General features: G+C 44.5%; 1 protein-coding gene and 1 long non-coding RNA gene across 2 annotated transcripts in view; one reads left to right on the plus strand and one right to left on the minus strand.

Annotated features, from left to right (window-relative positions):
- Positions 1-2,186, plus strand: part of LOC149985437 (uncharacterized) — a 45,896-nt gene extending 43,710 nt beyond the window's left edge. Inside the window, exon 3 of the long non-coding RNA XR_016487719.1 lies at positions 1,493-2,186. This is a non-coding gene — a long non-coding RNA (uncharacterized LOC149985437). The remainder of the gene's footprint in view (positions 1-1,492) is intronic.
- The window catches only part of LOC110532063 (neurocan core protein), a 265,380-nt gene that overhangs the window by 179,244 nt on the left and 65,156 nt on the right, over positions 1-20,980 (minus strand). The window contains exon 2 of the mRNA XM_036967166.2: positions 15,980-16,059. Coding sequence (XP_036823061.2) covers positions 15,980-16,052 — 73 coding nt within the window. The 5' untranslated portion in view covers positions 16,053-16,059. The remainder of the gene's footprint in view (positions 1-15,979; positions 16,060-20,980) is intronic.

A 20,980-nucleotide genomic window follows, 5' to 3' on the forward strand; every position in this document is an offset into this window, starting at 1 on the left:
CCTACATAAAGTGTCTCTACTCTGGCAGCATAAGAGTCAGAGACGGGAGAACGCTGGTTCTCTTAGGCTCAGTGGAGTGAGTCAGCAGGCCTGATGACACACACACACACACACACACACACACACACACACATACACACACACTGTTGTTCAGGGGAGGCTATTAGACATCACACTCTTCCCCTTCCTTTCCTCTACCTCCCAAGGTTTACCACGCAAACACACACGCACACAATCACACAGACAAACACACACACACACACAATCACACACACACATGCAGTCCCCAAGGACTATCTCGCTACAATTTCTGGGCCACTTTGCCTGGAGCTGGGTAGAATTTAATATAGCCAAATGTATGCTTAAATTGAGAAGAACTGATAATGCTTCAACTGTATATTCAGGAGGCATGTCAGAATTTGCCAAATCCCTTTCCACTTTCCCCTTGGCCAAAAGCCAGTTTGGTTATCCACACATTACCATTGTGTTAGCTGTGTTCCCACTGCACCTAAACAAATTAGCAGTGAATTAAGCCAAGCTGAAAGCAATATTCACAATATTTTCCCTCTCCTAAATCTCCTTCTGTCAACTTTGTTTGTACAAATGTGTTTATTTGTCTCTCCTCTTCCCTTTACCAGATTGTATTTTCTTTTCTACCTCGACCTCAACAATTTGCGACACGAAATCAAAAGAAATCAATTGCACATACCTTCTTAAAAATCCAAATTACTGTTTAAAGCAGAGGCCCAGGATAAAAAAAATCTCTGTTCCCACATGGTTAAATAATGAATCTAACCAACATGGCCCCATTGCAGTAGATATCAAATCTGCATTTAGATGGAAATGTTATTACATGCACAACCCCCTTGAGACTGCCCTTTGTTTGGAAATCCGCCTATTTTTCATCTGTCTTTTTCCTCTGAATGAGGCCCAATCAGACTGCCTAACCTGCAGAGGAGAGGAGCAAGGGAAGAGGGGGGAGAGAGGTAAAGATGGATTGAGTGGAGAGAGAGCAAGAATGAACGGGAACCCAAAGCAGACAGGGAGAGAGAGACAGTAATGCCAAAAGTGTCTTTCACTGCTTCTGCTAGTCACAGAAGAGGACTTTCTGATCTATACAATTGACAACTTTGTCATCTCATTTTAAGCAGTGGGAAATTATTAACTACAGGTAGAAGTCTTTATCTGCCTCGAGCAGCAATGAGCAGAAGACAGAGAGAGGCTGTTAATGTGTTCTTTCACAGTCGTAAGAACACAATGGCCAACATCTATTTTTCTCTCCCTCTCCACCCAGTCTTACCTGCAATGGGCTTTTCAATGATAAAGGCCCCATTGTTTTCTATTAGCCCATCCACCCGGCTCTGAGATGATCAATCGTGTCCTCTCCTGTCATTGGCTTTGACTAGCGACATGTCAGGTGTTTGTTTTGTCATAAATCAAGACATCTTTTGTCTGAGCTCTCTCTCTCTCTCTCTCTCTCTCTCTCTCTTAGGTGATCTCTTTGTCAGGTGTCAAAATCACAGAAGTGTTTTGCTCAAGAGCAGTTTGTCAAAATGAAAGCGATGCTATAGTTATACCAGGGGTAACTGGAGGGCCATGTTGGAGAGTGGATTTGAAGGGCCACGTTGGAGAGTGGATTTGAAAGGCTATGTTGGAGGGTGGGTATGAAGATGCCTATTTCATGTTACTTCCCATTAACTTTTGTGTGATAGAGGCTGCTGCGAGCCGTCTTTTAGAATACACTAACAAAACGCTTAATCCGTTTTATTTGAAGGCTGTTTCTTTTTAAATAAAAGCCTGGATCTACCTTAAGTATATACAGGGACAAGGCCTTGACCAGGACACAGGCTTCCACATCATGTTCTTCTGAGGAAAGAGAGAACAATAGATAGCCAAAACAGTGGGAGGGAGAGAAGAGAGAGAGCGAGAGAGCAAGAGTGGGAGAGAAAATAGAGACGAAGTGAGAAAAAGAGAGAGACAAGAGAGAGAGAAGTGAAAAATAGAAAGAAATAGAGAGATAAAGAGAGAAGAGGGGGATGTTGAAGCTGTTATACTGCATATGCTAACTCCTCCAAAAATCAGCCCTAATGATAACCATGGCAACAGAGACACCACAAGCTGAGACAGGAGATGGGGTTGTGAGGGGAAACACACATCCTCTCTCTTTCAGTACGGTCGTTCCACCTCAAAACACACATCCTCTCTCTTTCAGTACGGTCGTTCCACCTCAAAACACGCATCCTCTCTCTTTCAGTACGGTCGTTCCACCTCAAAACACACATCCTCTCTTTTTCAGTACAGTCGTTCCACCTCAAAACACACATCCTCTCTCTTTCAGTACGGTCGTTCCACCTCAAAACACACATCCTCTCTCTTTCAGTACGGTCATTCCACCTCAAAACACACAAGAAAGAGGATTTAGACACCCACCATTTCGATCTCTGAAAAATTAAGCTAATTGATTGTACCCAAATTCGCCATTTTAATATATTGGATTCATATAATCGTCAATCAATATAGTACCTTACATCCAATTTGGACCATACTTATTCCTAACAATGAGTAGGAAATGAGGAATCCAATAAAATGATCAAAAGCCACCCACGGACCACCCACACCCTACGCCAAGCCCACCCCAACAACCAGTTTACAGTATATTGGAAAGTTGGCTTTCATCCTATGAAATGTATTCCCTGTGAAACTGGTGATGTTTTTCACCTGAAATTAGACATTGAAGTTGCATTATTTACCATAAATTAGTGTGAATGTACCAGGTTTTTCCCACTAGGTGCCGCTATTACTACTACCTTTTTATAAATTGTGCTAGTCTCCTGTGTTCATTAAACGGATCACAACATTTTCTTTGGGTAGAAAACCAATAGCTATTTCTCATGATTGAAATGCATTGCCTGGTCATCCTCACAATTCAAGCCAATCCTCCATGAAAGCAATTCAGTTTGTCCTTATCTGTGTCCAGGAAACGATCCTTCTGTGTGTGGTTTATTCCCATTCAGAAATGTGTTAGACCATTCCTGGTGAACAAGCAAACCATTAGGCTACTAATGGTTTCAAAGTTATGGTCTCTAATGGTCTTCAATGGTAAACATCATAAACACACTGTATAGTGTTTTGCAATGGTAATGGTATTGGGTTGGGTTTAATGGTAAATGTCACCAATCACACTACATATAGAGATATTTTCAAATCATTTTATTGAAAACATACAAGTGCCATGCAGTGGTTTATAATTGTAGTACTTAATCAGGGTTGTCACACCATTTTAGTCACTAGCCCATTTCTCCATAAAAATTTTGCACTTGTATGAAATGTCATATGAGAATTACACCATAGGGATAGCCAACTCAGAAAGCTGCCATTTGTTGTACTATTGTAGGAAAAGGGTTGAAGCATTAGGTTGCTAAGAGAAAGACAAATTAAACTGCTTTCATAGAGGACTGGCTTTACATGTGAGGATGACCAAACAATGTATTTTCATCATCAGCAAAACCTATTGGTTTACTAGTCCAAGTTGTAAAGAAAATGCTGTGATCCATTAAATAAACACGAGAGACCAGCTAAATGGATCAAAGGCTGTGGCAGTAGCAGGATTAGCGGCATCTATTGGTCAAAACACGGTACTATATAATGCCAGTGACATTACAAGCAAATGTCTCTGAACAGGTGGGGAAAAAAAATCACCAGATTGACAGGAAATACAGTACATAGGACGAGAAGCAATACCGCAGCACCGTACTACTTGTCAAACATAGTGTCTTGTTGGGTTAGGATTGGTTTGGGGTATGGGGGTCTGTGGGTGGCTTTTGACCATTTTATTGTCTTACTGAATGGTAGGAAGAAGTTCGGCTCAAATCGGATGTTAGGTACTATAGTTCTTGAATATTATGTGAATCCTCACAATTTAAAGGGTACATTTGGGTGCAAACAATTAGCTTAATTTTTCAAAGATCAATGACATTTCAACAAAATAATGTGCCAGGAATGCTAGGATGTGCCAGGAATCGTATCTGTTTCTAACTACAGAAATTATTTCAGCACAATCTGAGATGGTGGTATCATGGTTTGCTGAAATGACATGGATTGCCTCAGTAGCTAATGTGGAAGGACCACCAGAGGGCAGGTTGGGCTCACGGATAGTAGCCCAACAAGGCATGGGAGACAAGGTAACCAGAGGCAATTAAGCACAGCTGACGGTACTAATGACATATTCTCCTTCACCTATAAGAGAGAGAATGGAACCAGCAGAGAGAGAGGGGAAAACTATCTCTGGCCACCGAGACAGAGGAGCTATCCAGGAATAACCACTAAAACGGTGACAATCCCGTGACTTTTGTTGTAGTTTAAAGATAATCCTATTGTGTTTCTGTTTCATCTTTAGAGTGACGCCCAATTACTTGGTCCGCTCACATTGGTGGAGAATGCGGGTATTAGGTGGACGAGTGACACAAGGATAAGTGAGTAAATCAAGATTCTTCCAGTAGACCCGGAGGAACCATTCAAGAACGATGGATAACACCCTACTACAACAATTGATCACGGCACAGCAGACAACCATAGAACTCCTGCAACAACAGCTGAGCCGACGAGAAGAACCTAGAGTTAAGCCAAGAGCGGCTGCTCACGCCATCTTACCTCGTCTCTCCAAGGAGGATGATATTGAGGCCTTCCTCATGACCTTCGAAAGGATGGCCACCTTGGAAGAGTGGCCGCCCACAGAATGGGTGAGCGCACTAGCCCCTCTTTTGACCGGGGTGGCTCAGGAAGCCTATTTTGACCTGGATTCCCACGAAGCTGCGGACTAAAAACCGAGATCCTGTCCCGGTACCAGCTGACTGCCAGAGATAGGGCCGTAAAGTTCCATCAATGGACCTATACAGCTGATCAACCCGTCCGTGCCCAGATCTTCGCATGAATACGACTGACGAAACAGTGGCTAGAACCTGGAAAGGGAGTAGGACATGTGATAGAGACACTCGTAGTGGACAAGATATTGAGGGAATTACCCAGTGACTTAAAAAGAGTTGTGGGGCAAGCCAACCCCTTGTCAGCCGACGACATAGCCCAGGCGGTGGAAACATATTGGTCTACAGGGGAGTTGTTAAAAAGTGACAAGGAGGAACGGAAGGAGTCTTCCAATCCCGTACCACGACTCATCCCGGCGCGTCCGCCACCGAAACGTCCAAAACCCCCCCCCGGAGGTGGGAAAAGTCAGCCACCACACAGCAGGGTCAGTGTTATAAATGTCAGTCTCCCGACCATTATGCCCCACAATGTCCTAGCAAGGAGGAGCCCATGGTCACGGAGTCATCACTGCCTACCACCACACATCCCGTTTTGAGGGGGCAGGATCAACACTGTTGGTTAGCAGAGATAGCCCCAGCCCCAGAGATTCCGGTTCGAGTCGAAGGACAAGATGCGGTAGCCATTCTCGACTCGGGAAGTATGGTTACGTTAGTAGAGGAGCAGATGGTGACCTCCGCAGCACTGCTACCAGACAAAGTAGCCGTATCCTGTATCCATGGAGACACCCACTAGGGTGGACCTGGGAATACCTGGCATGAGACAAGACTATTGACAGAATCATGCAGAGATTCTATTGGCCCCGGATAACCCGGGATGTGGCCAGGTATTGTAGGACGTGTGATCAATGTCAACGTACAGCTCCACGGCCACACCTACGTAACCCTTTGATTCCTCTCCCCATCATAGAGACTCCCTTTGAACGCATAGCTATGGACCTCGTAGAACCCCTCCCAAAATCTGCCAGAGGACACGAGTACATCCTAGTGGTTATAGATTATGCTACCAAGTTCCCGGAGGCCATACCCCTGCGTAAAATGTCGTCAAAGGGAATTGCCAAGGAGTTATTCCTGATGTTCTCTCGTGTGGGCCTCCCCAAGACGATCTTAACCGATCAGGGAACCCCGTTCATGTCCCGGTTGATGAAGGACTTGTGTCGGTTATATCAGGTTCAACAGATACGTACAAGCATATTCCACCCTCAAACAGACAGGTTGTGTGAACGCTTGAACAAAACGATTAAAAGCATGTTGAGAAGAGTGGTGTCCCGAGACGGGAAAAACTGGGACATGCTTCTCCCACACTTAATGTTTGCCCTGCGAGAAGTACCCCAGGCATCCACTGGATTCTCTCCATTTGAATTGCTCTATGGCAGACCCTGTCGAGGGATCCTCGACTTAGCCAAAGAGAACCTGGGAGACCCAACCATGCCCCTTTCGATCCACAATAGAACACGTTACCCTTATGAGAGACCGCCTGTCAGCAGTGTGGCCCATAGTCAAGGAGCATATGGAGAAGGCACAAAGGACCCAAAGCCGGGCCTATGATAAGTCCGCGACCCCCCGTGAGTTCACCGTGGGAGAGAAAGTGATGGTGCTCGTGCCCACGGCCGAACATCGCTTGCTGGCGCAGTGGAGGGGGCCCTACGAGGTAGTGAAAAGGGTCTCACCGGTCAATTACCTCATCAAACAACCTGACAGGAGGAAGAAGGTCCAACTCTATCACATAAACCTGTTGAAGACGTACCATGGACGAGAGGAGGAGGTGGCTTTGATGGCCCTGGAGGGCAAAGGAAAAGAGGAGGCTCTACCACAGGTGCGCGGTGGCCAAACTCTCCTACCGGAGCAGTCAAGACAGCTAGACAAGCTGATTATGAACTTCGGTCGAATATTCTCTCCATTCCCAGGACAAACAGATGTCCTGTTCCACCATATCCACACTGAACCCGGCAAGAAGGTGCATATCCGCCCTTACAGGATTCCTGAGGCTCGCCGAGTCATCGCTAAGAAAGAGGTAAGAGAGATGTTGAGAATGGGCGTGATCGAGCCATCGACGAGTGAGTGGTCCAGTCCCATAGTCCTGGTCCCCAAATCCGATGGTAGTATGAGACTCTGCAACAACTTTAGGGCCGTGAATGCCATCTCTACATTCGATGCATATCCCATGCCCCGCATGGATGAACTCTTGGAGCGCTTAGGAAAGGCCAAGTTCATCACCACCCTGGATTTGACGAAGGGATATTGGCAAGTGCCGGTGGCTCCGGAGGATCGCCCAAAGACTGCCTTCGCCACCCCAGAGGGGTTTTTCCAGTATGTGAGGATGCCCTTCGGACTGCATGGTGCCGCTGCAACTTTCCAACGCCTCATGGATGCCATTCTACGGCCACATCAAGAGTATGCAGCGGCGTACATAGACGATGTGGTCATCCACAGTGAGGACTGGGATAGTCACCCCCTGCAATTACAGGCGGTGCTCGTGAGTTTGGAAGCCACAGGGTTGACAGCCAATCCAAATAAATGTTGCCTGGGCCTGTCCGAAGCGGAATACCTGGGGTACACTGTTGGAATGGGAAAATACGCCCACAGGCAGAGAAGACCAGGGCAATTCGTGACTGACCTCGACCCCGGACCAAGCGAGACGTTCAGGCCTTCTTAGGGATAACAGGATATTATTGCCATTTTATCCCGGGATATGCAACCATTGCCAACCCCCCCACTAACCTCATCAAGAAAAACCTGCCAAACCAGGTAGAGTGGAAAGGCGAGACGGAAGAGGCCTTTCAATTGCTAAAAGATGGCCTGTGTTCTGATCCCGTTCTACAGGCTCTGGACTTTTCACAAGAGTTCACTGTGCAGGTTTGCATTAGTTATTGACCATGCGCCCCTCACGTGATTGGCTGGTAAGAGAAACAATAACAACAGAATAGCCAGATGTTTTTTGTCTTTACAACCGTTCTCTTTCCATGTCATCCACAGGGCCGGATCGAGGAACGGGAATGCAGACGCGCTGTCCCGACGCGACCAAGATGGTCCTCCGGTTCGGTCCTGGGGGGGGAAGGTATGTGGAAGGACCACCAGAGGGCAGGCTGGGCTCACGGATAGTAGCCCAACAAGGCATGGGAGACAAGGTAACCAGAGGCAATTAAGCACAGCTGACGGTACTAATGACATATTCTCCTTCACCTATAAGAGAGAGAATGGAACCAGCAGAGAGAGAGGGGAAAACTATCTCTGGAAGATGGCCACCGAGACAGAGGAGCTATCCAGGAATAACCACTAAGACGGTGACAATCCTGTGACTTTTGTTGTAGTTTAAAGATAATCCTATTGTGTTTCTGTTTCATCTGGAGAAGAAGATGTATGTTTTTCCTTGGAAGATTTTCATTGATTATGTTGGAGTGTTTGTGTTGACCAAATGCCCTCAATAGAGAACTGTGTTCAATCAAGAAAACCTACTCCTGACTCGTTTATTCCACCTTCCCGCTTTAGAGTGACGCCCAATTACTTGGTCCGCTCACATTGGTGGAGAATGCGGGTATTAGGTGGACGAGTGACACAAGGATAAGTGAGTGAATCAAAATTCTTCCAGTAGACCAGGAGGAACCATTCAAGAACGATAGATAACGCCTACTACAACAATTGATCACAGCACAGCAGACAACCATAGAACTCCTGCAACAACAGCTGAGCCGACGAGAAGAACCTAGAGTTAAGCCAAGAGCGGCTGCTCACGCCATCTTACCTCGTCTCTCCAAGGAGGATGATACTGAGGCCTTCCTCATAAACACATACAGTACCGTGCCTTCAGAAAGTATTCACACTCCTTGACCTTTTCCCTTTTTCCTCATTTGATTGTGCTACAGCCTGAATTTAACATGGATTACATGTAGATTGTTTTGTCAATGGCCTATACACAACACCCCATAATGTCAAAGTGGAATTATGTTTTTCTGAATTTTTACAAATTAATAAAAACTAAAAAGCTGAAATGTCTTGAGTCAATAAGTATTCAACCCCTGCAACGGCTGTCATATGAAGGAGAAGAGGAGGACCAATGCACAGCGTGGTAAGTGTCCATATTTAATAGAACAAACTAAACACAACCAAATACAAAAATAACAAAGTGAAATAACAAACCGAAACATGGGTTGTGTGGAACACACAGAAAATAATCACCCACAACTCAAAAGTGAAACCAGGCTACCTAAGTATGGTTCTCAATCAGGGACAACGATTGACAGCTGCCTCTGATTGAGAACCATACCAGGCCAAACACAGAATTCCAAATGATAGAAAAAGGAACATAGACTGCCCACCCCAACTCACGCCCTGACCATACTAAAACCAAGACAAAACAAAGGAACTAAGGTCAGAACGTGACAACCCCTTTGTTATGGCAGGCCTAAATACATTCAGTGGTAAAACAAATTGCTTAACAAGTCGCAACGTGCATGGACTTACTCTGTGTGCAATAATAGCGTTTAACGTGATTTTTGAATGACTACCTCTTTGTGGAAAATAAATTAACTTTATGTCTTGAATACAAAGCATTATGTTTGGGGCAAATCCAATACAACACATTACCACTCTTCATATTTTCAAGCATAGTGGTGGTTGCATCATGTTATGGGTATGCTTGTAATCACAGGCAAATCCTAGAGGAAAACCTGGTTCAGTCTGATTTCCACCAGATATTGGGAGATTAATTGACCTTTCAGCAGAACAATAACCTAAAACACAAGGTCAAATCTACACCGAAATTGCTTACCAAGAAGACAGTGATTGTTCCTGAGTGGCCGAGTTACAGTTTTGACTGAAATTTACTTGAAAATCTATGACAAGACCTGAAAATGTTTGTCTAGCAATGATCAACAACTAATTTGACAGAGATTGAAGACTTTTTTAAACAATAAAAGAAGGTGCATCTACAAAGTATTGAATCAGGGGTGTGAACACTTATGTAAATTAGATATTTCTGTATTTAACTTTCAATAAGTGTGCAAAAATGTCTAAAAACATGTTTTAACTTTGTCATTATGGGGTATTGTGTGTAGATGGGTGAGAAAAAAAGTATATTTAATACATTTAAAATTCAGGCTGCAACAAAACAAAATGTGGAATAGGTCGAGTGGTATGAAAACGCTCTAAAGTCACTGTCCAAACATACACACACTCTATAGCAACAACATCACATTACAGAGACAATTTGCTCCATTTACTTCTGTAGATGATTTTTACTGTATAGTCAAGTCCCCTTATAGTAGCTACCCCAGAGCTCTGTGTACAGTAAGTGTCACTGTGCTGTAGGGGTGGTCTGCTCTCAGGGCAGATCTGAAGGTACAGTGGGGTCCAAAATTATTGACACACTTGATAAAGATGAGCAATAATGACTGTATAAAATAAAACATTCAAATACTGAGCTATATTTTAAATTATATTATATTAATACAATTGCTCGGAGAAAGAGATTTAGTTTAACGTGTAATATTGTTTTTCTCCTAAATTATTGACACCCCTAAAGATTCTTATAAATACTGTAGTATTTGGTTCCCAGCATGCAATGATTACATCAAACGTGTGACTATACACATTTATTGGATGCATTTTCAGTTTGTTTTGGTTGTGTTTCAGATTATTTTGTGCCCAATAGAAATAAATGGTAAATTGTCATTTTGGAGTCATTTCTTTTTATAAATAGGAAAATAATATGTTTCTAAACACTTCTACATTAATGTGGATGCTACTGTGATTACAGATAATCCTGAATGAATAATGAATAATGTTGAGTGAGAAAGTTACAGAGGGTCAAAGATCATACCCCCAAGACATGCTGACCTCCCACCATTACCAATAACAGGGGAGATAAACATTCAGCAACAGCTGGTGTCCCACAGACCGTCTCCATGCACGGTTTAGAACGACATTCCCAATGCTGGCACTCTCTGCATGAAATCTTCTCACCAGGACCCCTTTCCCCCTCCTTCATCTTCACCTTTCCTTCCTTCTTCTCCTCTCTTCTCTCCCTCCTCTCCTCCCTCCTCTAGCTATGAATGTTAACCATGCATGCCTGCGTCTGAGCCCTGTCCTATCCCTGTCCCATCCCTGTCACATCCCTGTCCTACCCCTATCCCAACCCTGTCCCATTCCTGTCACATCCCTGTCCCATCCCTGTCCCATCTCTGTCACATCCCTGTCCCATCTCTGTCACATCTCTGTCCCATCCCTATCCCATCCCTGTCCAATCCCTGTCCCATCCCTGTCCTATCCCTGTCACATCCCTGTTCTGTCTCTGTCCTATCCCTGTCCCATCCCTGTCCTATCCCTGTCCCATCTCTGTCACATCCCTGTTCTATCTCTGTCCCATCCCTGTCCTATCCCTGTCCCATCTCTGTCACATCCCTGTCCCATCCCTGTTCTGTCGCTGTCCTATCCCTGTCCCATCCCTGTCCTATCCCTGTCCCATCCCTGTCCTATCCCTGTCCCATCCCTGTCCCATCCCTGTCCTATCCCTGTCCTATCCCTGTCCCATCCCTGTCACATCTCTGTCCCATCCCTGTCCCATCCTTGTCCTATCCCTGTCACATCCCTGTCCTACCCCTGTCCCATCCCTGTGCCATCCCTGTCACATCCCTGTCCTATCCCTGTCCCATCCCTGTCACACCCCTGTCCCATCTCTGTGCCATCTCTGTGCCATCCCTGTGCCATCCCTGTCCTAACCCTGTCCCATCCCTGTTCTGTCTCTGTCCTATCCCTGTCCCATCCCTGTCCTATCCCTGTCCCATCTCTGTCACATCCCTGTTCTATCTCTGTCCCATCCCTGTCCTATCCCTGTCCCATCTCTGTCACATCCCTGTTCCATCCCTGTTCTGTCTCTGTCCTATCCCTGTCACATCCCTGTTCCATCCCTGTTCTGTCTCTGTCCTATCCCTGTCCCATCCTTGTCCCATCCCTGTCCCATCCCTTTTCTTTTCCCTGTTCTATCCCTGTCCCATCCCTGTCACACCCCTGTCCCATCCCTGTCACATCCCTGTCCCATCCCTTTTCTTTTCCCTGTTCTATCCCTGTCCCATCCCTGTCCTATCCCTGTCCCATCCCTGTCCTATCCCTGTCCCATCCTTGTCCTATCCCTGTCACATCTCTGTCCCATCCCTGTCCCATCCTTGTCCTATCCCTGTCACATCCCTGTCCTACCCCTGTCCCATCCCTGTGCCATCCCTGTCACATCCCTGTCCTATCCCTGTCCCATCTCTGTCACATCCCTGTCCCATCCCTGTCCCATCCCTGTGCCATCCCTGTCACATCCCTGTCCTATCCCTGTCCCATCCCTGTCACACCCCTGTCACATCCCTGTCCTATCCCGCTACACGCCAGTGTAGTGCCACTCGCAGGCTACTACTGCCCGCACCCTGTGTGGTGTAATGATACATTTATCTGGTGTGGCACAGAGCCCCATGCCTCCCCCCGTTTCCCCATCCTCATCTCTGGCCCGTCAAACAAACACAGTCACCAGAGGAGCTTTTCATGCCAGCCCCCCTTCTGTGCCTACTCCCCCCTGCCTCCGCCTGTCTCCCTCCATCACTCATTTCCATTTTCACCCACCCGAAAAGGAGAAATTTGGAAGGGGGTGGGGTGGGCCAGAGGGAGGGGGCAACATGTTCATAAACATCCTTTCCACAGTAGCAGGGTGGAATGCATCTATTTGCACGACAGATATAAAGGTTCATATGTGTCAGTAAGTTATATGACCTGGGGGAGGCAGTGGACATTTTATGCTTATGCTATGTGAGACTGCTGAGCATGCTTCTTGGCCTACATAGCCTGCAGTCTGCTACAACTACTGCTGTTACACACATGTGGGCGAGTACGCACGCACACACAAAATCTGCTCCAGTCACGTCTCTTGTGCTAAAGGAGCAGCATGCTGAGTCACTGGCCCCCAAGCCTTGGTTTTTTCACAGGCCCCACAATGCTATGCTGTTTATCTTGACACAAGGCAGAACAATGGCGTGCAGATGGCAGCAGACGGAGCACGGAGACAAGCCGGCACAGGGGGCACAGAGGGGGCATTGGTCTGGGTTCCCTCTGGTAGAACTTTGGATGCATGGACACGACTGCTAGAGGCCCTCCACACCCTGCATCCTTGATAAGACTGTGTGTGTGTGTGTGTGTGTGTGTGTGTGTGTGTGTGTGTGTGTGTGTGTGTGTGTGTGTGTGTGTGTGTGTGTGTGTGTGTGTGTGTGTTTGTGTGTGTGTGTGTGTGTGTGTGTGTGTGTGTGTGTGTGTGTGTGTGTGTACTTTTGTGTGTGTACGTGTGCATGTGTGTACTGTATGTGTATGTGCGTGTGTTTGTGTGTGTATGTGCGTGTGTTTGTGTGTGTGTACTGTGTGTGTATGTGTGTGTACTGTGTGTGTATGTGCGTGTGTTTGTGTGTGTGTACTGTATGTGTATGTGCGTGTGTTTGTGTGTGTATGTGCGTGTGTTTGTGTGTGTGTACTGTGTGTGTATGTGCGTGTGTGTGTGTTTGTGTGTGTGTACTGTGTGTGTGTGTGTGTGTGTGCACTGGCCAGATAAGACTATTTGAATAACACTGGTCCAGGTTCAGCTGGTTCAGCTGGAGAGTCTACTCCCTGACAGCTCATGATCTCAGACCTGCCAGAGTGCTCTCAAGGAGAGTGAGAGAGAAACGGGCACTGACACACAGTCAGAGGGTAAAAAATACCTTACACAGGCATCTTCCAAATTATTGCCTGACTCAAGAGTGGTGATGCTGGGGGACTAAATTGTCCTGCCAAAGAACTAGCTAAGCCTTAATGTGCAGGGACAGCTCTGACACACTGACACACAGCCAGAGACTGTCATAGCACTCAGAAATGTACTAAGGCAAATCATAGATAAGGGTACATTAGGTATTTGCCTACATACAGTGCCTTGCGAAAGAATTCGGCCACCTTGAACTTTGCGACCTTTTGCCACATTTCACGCTTCAAACATAAAGATATAAAACTGTATTTTTTTGTGAAGAATCAACAACAAGTGGGACACAATCATGAAGTGGAACGACATTTATTGGATATTTCCAACTTTTTTAACAAATCGAAAACTGAAAAATTGGGCGTGCAAAATTATTCAGCCCCCTTAAGTTAATACTTTGTAGCGCCACCTTTTACTGCGATTACAGCTGTAAGTCGCTTGGGGGTATGTCTCTATCAGTTTTGCACATCGAGAGACTGACATTTTTTCCCATTCCTCCTTGCAAAACAGCTCGAACTCAGTGAGGTTTGATGGGTAGCATTTGTGAACAGCAGTTTTCAGTTCTTTCCACAGATTCTCGATTGGATTCAGGTCTGGACTTTGACTTGGCCATTCTAACACCTGGATATGTTTATTTTTGAACCATTCCATTGTAGATTTTGCTTTATGTTTTGGATCATTGTCTTGTTGGAAGACAAATCTCTGTCCCAGTCTCAGGTCTTTTGCAGACTCCATCAGGTTTTCTTCCAGAATGGTCCTGTATTTGGCTCCATCCATCTTCCCATCAATTTTAACAATCTTCCCTGTCCCTGCTGAAGAAAAGCAGGCCCAAACCATGATGCTGCCACCACCATGTTTGACAGTGGGGATGGTGTGTTCAGTGTGATGAGCTGTGTTGCTTTTACGCCAAACATAACGTTTTGCATTGTTGCCAAAAAGTTCAATTTTGGTTTCATCTGACCAGAGCACCTTCTTCCACATGTTGTCTCACAGGTGGCTTGTGGAAAACTTTAAACGACACTTTTTATGGATATCTTTAAGAAATGTCTTTCTTCTTGCCACTCTTCCATAAAGGCCAGATTTGTGCAATATACGACTGATTGTTGTCCTATGGACAGAGTCTCCCACCTCAGCTGTAGATCTCTGCAGTTCATCCAAAGTGATCATGGGCCTCTTGGCTGCATCTCTGATCAGTCTTCTCCTTGTATGAGCTGAAAGTTTAGAGGGACGGCCAGGTCTTGGTAGATTTGCAGTGGTCTGATACTCCTTCCATTTCAATATTATCGCTTGCACAGTGCTCCTTGGGATGTGTAAAGCTTGGGAAATCTTTTTGTATCCAAATCCGGCTTTAAACTTCTACACAACAGTATCTCGGACCTGCCTGGTGTGTTCCTTGTTCTTCATGATGCTCTCTGCGCTTTTAACGGACCTCTGAGACTATCACAGTGCAGGTGCATTTATACGGAGACTTGATTACACACAGGTGGATTGTATTTATCATCATTAGTCCTTTAGGTCAACATTGGATCATTCAGAGATCCTCACTGAACTTCTGGAGAGAGTTTGCTGCACTGAAAGTAAAGGGGCTGAATAATTTTGCACGCCCAATTTTACAGTTTTTGATTTGTTAAAAAAGTTTGAAATATCCAATAAATGTCGTTCCACTTCATGATTGTGTCCCACTTGTTGTTGATTCTTCACAAAAAAATACAGTTTTATATCTTTATGTTTGAAGCCTGAAATGTGGCAAAAGGTCGCAAAGTTCAAGGTGGCCGAATACTTTCGCAAGGCACTGTACTACGGCAAAGGGCTCATTGTACAGTATGTGGATAGCTTATTGAGGGAATCCATGTCTGCATCCTCAGTTTCTCACCAGGGGTGCATTAACTAGAAACCAAAAGGAAGCAAATGGCTGAAATGGGATGGGACTAACATTAACTTGTTTTCCGTTGCAAAGCATTGTGCTATGGTGTGAACTAATGAATGCACCCCATATGTTTGCGAGCATCCTGACACATGCATGTGGGTATTAACATGATATTAAGGGTGTGTGTGTGCGTAGTATACATGTGGTGTGTGTGTTGATGCATGCATTCATGTGTCTTTGTGGGCGTTTGTGAATATGTGTGTTTGTGTGTTTAGAGTGTCAACCCATTCCTCCATAAACAGCAACTCTCCACAGGGCAGTGCTGTAAATAGGAGTCCAGAGACCAGTAAGCCAGCTAGTATACAGCACTGGGGACTAGCCAAGACTCTGCTAAGAGCCTGGAGCTATCACAAGACCTCCTCAGAAACACCTTCAGAAGAGCAGGGGGATAGATAGTGTGTTGTTAATGTGGTGCTAATGTTGTGTCTACTGGACCAATGCTGGTAAAAGACACACACGGCCATGTTAGGAAGCAGAACTTACCACAACCCAGAGAGAGAAGGAGGGCTGTCAGCAGAACCTGCAGTCCACAGGCAGGGACCGTCGCACCCAGCATCCTGGACCTGACAGAGAGAAAGAGAGAGCGAGAGAGAGAGAGAGAGAGAGAGAGAGAGAGAGATCAATATCAATAGAATTAGAAGTTGCTGAAATGCTCAGCCCCCATTTCCTCCCCTTAACGTGCCAGTTAAAGAGACAGAAGGAAAAAAGGTGAGAAGTAGTCGGGAGGCATAGCCATTAGAATCCCATCCATAGATGCAGGTTGAAGTTTATTGTCATGAGTCTTGTCTTGGAGGCAGAACTGAGTGATTTCCTCTAAGATATGTCAGCTGCAAAGTCAAAACTGTCTATATTCTACAAATTAATTTAAGGTCAGTGTGGTCAGGGTTATGGTTAGGTTTAAAATCCGATTTCATGACTTTGTGGCTGTGCCAGCTAGTGACCACTTCTGCAGAGCTGCCTCCAGAACAACATTCATGACATAAAAACGCTAACCTGCTCCACAGACAGCCCTTGTAGTGACAAATCAAACAGGAGTAATTTCATGTTACATCAGAGGACACTGATAATGTTGCTCACTTTACAATCTCCCTTCAATCAAAGACTAAGCTGTACCTAGAACAGCCCAGGGCGTAAGCCACAACCCAATTTGATTGACAATCAGGTGTGTGTGTTGATGCATGCATTCATGTGTCTATGTGAGCGTTTGTGAATATGTGTGTTTGTGTGTTTAGAAGTCCAGGGACCAGTAAGCCAGTAACCCATCAGCTTCCTCTGTTTACTCTACCAAAGGGAGAGATGTTTACATCAAAACGTCTGAGCACCACAACACAACATGCAAATACAACACCTTTGAAGCCTCTGTTCCCATGGTAATTGTTACACATTGCATGTTTGACATTTTCACTCGTGAGTGTAGAGGCAGCTGGTATGTGAGAAAGAGCCTGGTGTTTGTATTAGTTAATTGGAATATTCACCTTTTCCGTTTTGTTGGGAAGGTGAAAAAAAGCCTTCCTTACCACAAAAGGAGTGATTTTCTTTCTTTCATTCCTTTCTTTCTTTCACTCATTTTCCAATACCAATACAAACACATTTGATAATGAATAAAAGTGAGGTCCCAATCATCTCAATCTCTCTAGAAGAATCATTAACTTCTTATGGCTGCAGGGGCAGTATTGAGTAGCTTGGATGAAAGGTGCCCAGAGGTGCCCAGAGTAAACGGCCTGCTCCTCAGTCTCAGTTGCTATTATTAGTATTGGATAGAAAACACTCTGAAGTTTCTAAAACTGTTTGAATGATGTCTGTGAGTATAACAGAACTCATATGGCAGGCAAAAACCTGAGAAGAAATCCAAACAGGAAGTGAGAAATCTGAGGTTGGTGGATTTTAAAACCAGGACCAATTGAATTCACATTGGGATATGAATAAAGTTGCACTTCCTAAGGCTTCCACTAGATGTCAACTGTCTTTAGAAACTTGAATGAAGATTCTACTGTGTTGTGGGACTGAATAACAGCTGAATGAGTCAGCTTACTGGCAGAGAGTCATTTCCTGGTCACGCGCATTCCACATGATATCGACTTGCGTTCCATTCCTCCTCAAGACACAAAGGAATTCTCCGGTTGGAACTTTATTGAAGATTTATGATAAAAACATCCTAATGATTAATTCTGTACTTAGTTTGAAATGTTTCTTCGACCTGTAATATAACTTTTTGAAGTTTTTGTCCGAAGAAATGCACGAGCGTTTGGATATGTATATCAAACGCGCTAACAAAGTAGCTAATTGGATATAAATAACGGACATTATCGAACAAATCAAGCATTCCTGGGAGTGCATTCTGATGAAGATCATCAAAGGTAAGGGAATATTTATCATGTAATTTCTGGTTTCTGTTGACTCCAACATGGCGGCTAATTGTATTATATTTCTGAGCGCCGTCTCAGATTATTGCATGGTATGCTTTTTCCGTAAAAACATTTTTGAAATCTGACATTAAGGAGAGGTATATCTATAATTCCATGAGTATTTCTGTTGAATCGATGTGGCTATGCAAAATCACTGGATGTTTTTGGAACTAGTGAAAGTAACGCGCCAATGTAAACTCAGATTTTTTTTTATTAACTTTATCAAACAAAACATACATGTATTGTGTAACATGAAGTCCTATGAGTGTCATCTGATGAAGATCATCAAAGGTTAGTGATTAATTTGATCTCTATTTGTGCTTTTTGTGACTCCTATGTTTGGCTGGAAAAATGGCTGTGTTTATTCTGTGGCTTGGTGGTGACCTAACATAATCATTTGTGGTGCTTTCGCTGTAAAGCATATTTGAAAGTGGACACTGTGGTGGGATTAACAACAAGATTACCTTTAAAACGGTATAAGATTACTGGTATGTTTGAGGAATTTTAATTATGTTGTTTTGAATTTGGCGCCCTGCACTTTCAATGCTGTTGTCATATCATCCCGTTAACAGAATTGCAGCCATAAGATGTTTTAAAGCAGACAGTGAAAATCCAGTGGAAAAAATGCCTTCAATTCAATAAAATTCCATACAACTTCATCAATCCCATCAGGTGCAATACATAGAGAATTGTCCGAGCACATGCACACAATTACAGCATAAAGAGAAAAGCAGACTTTGCAACTAGGTACAGTATAGTATATTCACTATTAGCATGGATCAACTGAACTAAACACTGACCTGTCTGTTGCTACAGTATAACTTAATTTTAACACCGGTCCAGTCCAGACCAAATCAGTCCAGAGAGTAGGGTCCAGTGTGGGTTGAGGGTGAACTGAGTCCCAGTGAGAGAGGTCAGCCCCTGGCGTGAGGACAGAGACACCCTGTGTATAAGTAATGAATGTTATGTGGCAGTTCTGGAGATAAGGTGTTCAGCCCGGTGCGGCTGCTAGGCAGCCAAGGGGCGAAATCCGAGGAGAGGGTACCACAGATACCCAGAGTCCATTACAGTCGCGCTATTCACTCAGACTGTTTTAAAGGCAAACTAGGACAAACGCCAGCAACAAACAGCCCAGCCAGGCTGTTGTCTATGGGAGGAATATACATTACCAGTCAAAAGTTTGGACACACCTTGTCACGCCCTGACCTTAGAGATCCTTTTAATTCTCTATTTGGTAAAGTCAGGGTGTGACTAGGGTGGGCAATCTATGTTTTCTATTTCTTTGTTGGCCTGGTATGGTTCCCAATCAGAGGCAGCTGTCTATCGTTGTCTCTGATTGGGGATCATATTTAGGCAGCCTTTTCCCACCCACCTTGAGGGATCTTGTTTTTGTGTAGCTGCCTGTGAGCAGCCCAGAACATCACGTTTCCTTTCCTTCTGTATTATTTTTGGTGAGTTGCATATTTATTAAACATGTAGGACTCTAAGTACGATCGTGACACACCTACTCATTCAAGGGTTTTTCTTTATTTGGACTATTTTCTACATTGTAGAATAATAGCGAGGACATCAAAACTATTTAATAATACATGTGGCAGTGGAAATCTGCCCTTTTGTCTGATAAATCCAAATTTGAGATTTTTGGTTTCAACCTCTGTGTCTTTGTGTATTTGTGTGTTTCTGTGTCTCTGTGTCTGTTCAGAGTAGGTGAACAAATTATCTCTGCATGTGTGGTTCCCACCGTGAAGCATGGAGGAAGAGGTGTGATGGTGTGGGGATGCTTTGCTGGTGACACTCTCAGTGATTTATTTAGAATTCAAGGCACACTTAACCAGCATTGCTACCACAGCATTCTGCAGCGATACGCCATCCCATCTGGTTTGTGCTTAGTGGTATTATCATTTGTTTTTCAACAGGACAATGACCCAATACACACCTCCAGGATGTGTAAGGGCTATTTGACCAAGGAGAGTGATGGAGTGCTGCATCAGATTACCTGGCCTCCACAATCACCTGACCTCAACCCAATTGAGATGGTTTGGGATGAGTTGGACTGCAGAGTGAAGGAAAAGCAGCCAACAAGTGCTCAGCATAGGTGGGAACTGCTTCAAGACTGTTGGAAAAGCATTCCTCATGAAGCTGGTTGAGAGAATGCCAAAGAGTGTGAAAAGCTGTCATCAAGGCAACGGGTGGCTACTTTGAAGAATATAAAATATATTTTGATTTGTTTAACACTTTTTTGGTTTCTACCTGATTCCATATGTATTATTTCAAAGTTTTGATGTCTTCACTATTATTCTACTATGTAGAAATAGTAAAAATAAAGAAAAACCCTTGAATGTGTAGGTTTGTCCAAACTTTTGACTGGTACTGTATATACACAATAAAATACAAAAACACAGTCATGAGAAATACAAATCACACAGGAAAACAGTTACATTTCTCCAAAAAATTAAGTCCCCAATCAATACATGAAATTATTGGAACGACACCAGAACATCAATATTCAATTATTTTTGAATTTTGTTCCAGCAATACAGAACATCAAAACTAAAAGCAGATTTACCTCGCTCGGTGGAGACCCTAGGAACCTCAAGAGTTAACCAATCCTGTTAACGGGTTAGACAACTCAGGTGTGTGTACTTCAACAGCAAAATTAGATAAGACAGAAGTTTATGAAGTAGGGCCTCTAGAGAGGAGGCTCCCTCTCTCCTCTCCTCTCTTTATCTATCTACTCCTTTTCCTTGTGAGGAGAACTCCAGGTTAATTGACAGGGCCTTTCAGCAGTGTGGCGTTAATGTGGCATAGCCTCCTCCTACCACCCTTCCTTCCCTCCCTCCATCCCTCCATCCCTTCACCCCAATAGCCCATCTGTTCATTGCATCTTTCATGTCAGTGTGACCAATCCCTCATATTGTAGGCTCCAAGGGCACATTGCTGCATACACACTGAGAAACACTCATGCAAACACACAGAGGGTCAAATGTCAATTACAGCTCCGCTATTCGCTCAGACTGACTCAAAGGCAAACAAGGACAAACTCCAGCCACAGAAAGCCCAGCCAGGTTGTACTATATGG

Source organism: Oncorhynchus mykiss, chromosome 1 (genome assembly GCF_057628025.1).
Source record: "Oncorhynchus mykiss isolate SJ-2025 chromosome 1, ASM5762802v1, whole genome shotgun sequence".
NCBI lineage: Eukaryota > Metazoa > Chordata > Actinopteri > Salmoniformes > Salmonidae > Oncorhynchus > Oncorhynchus mykiss.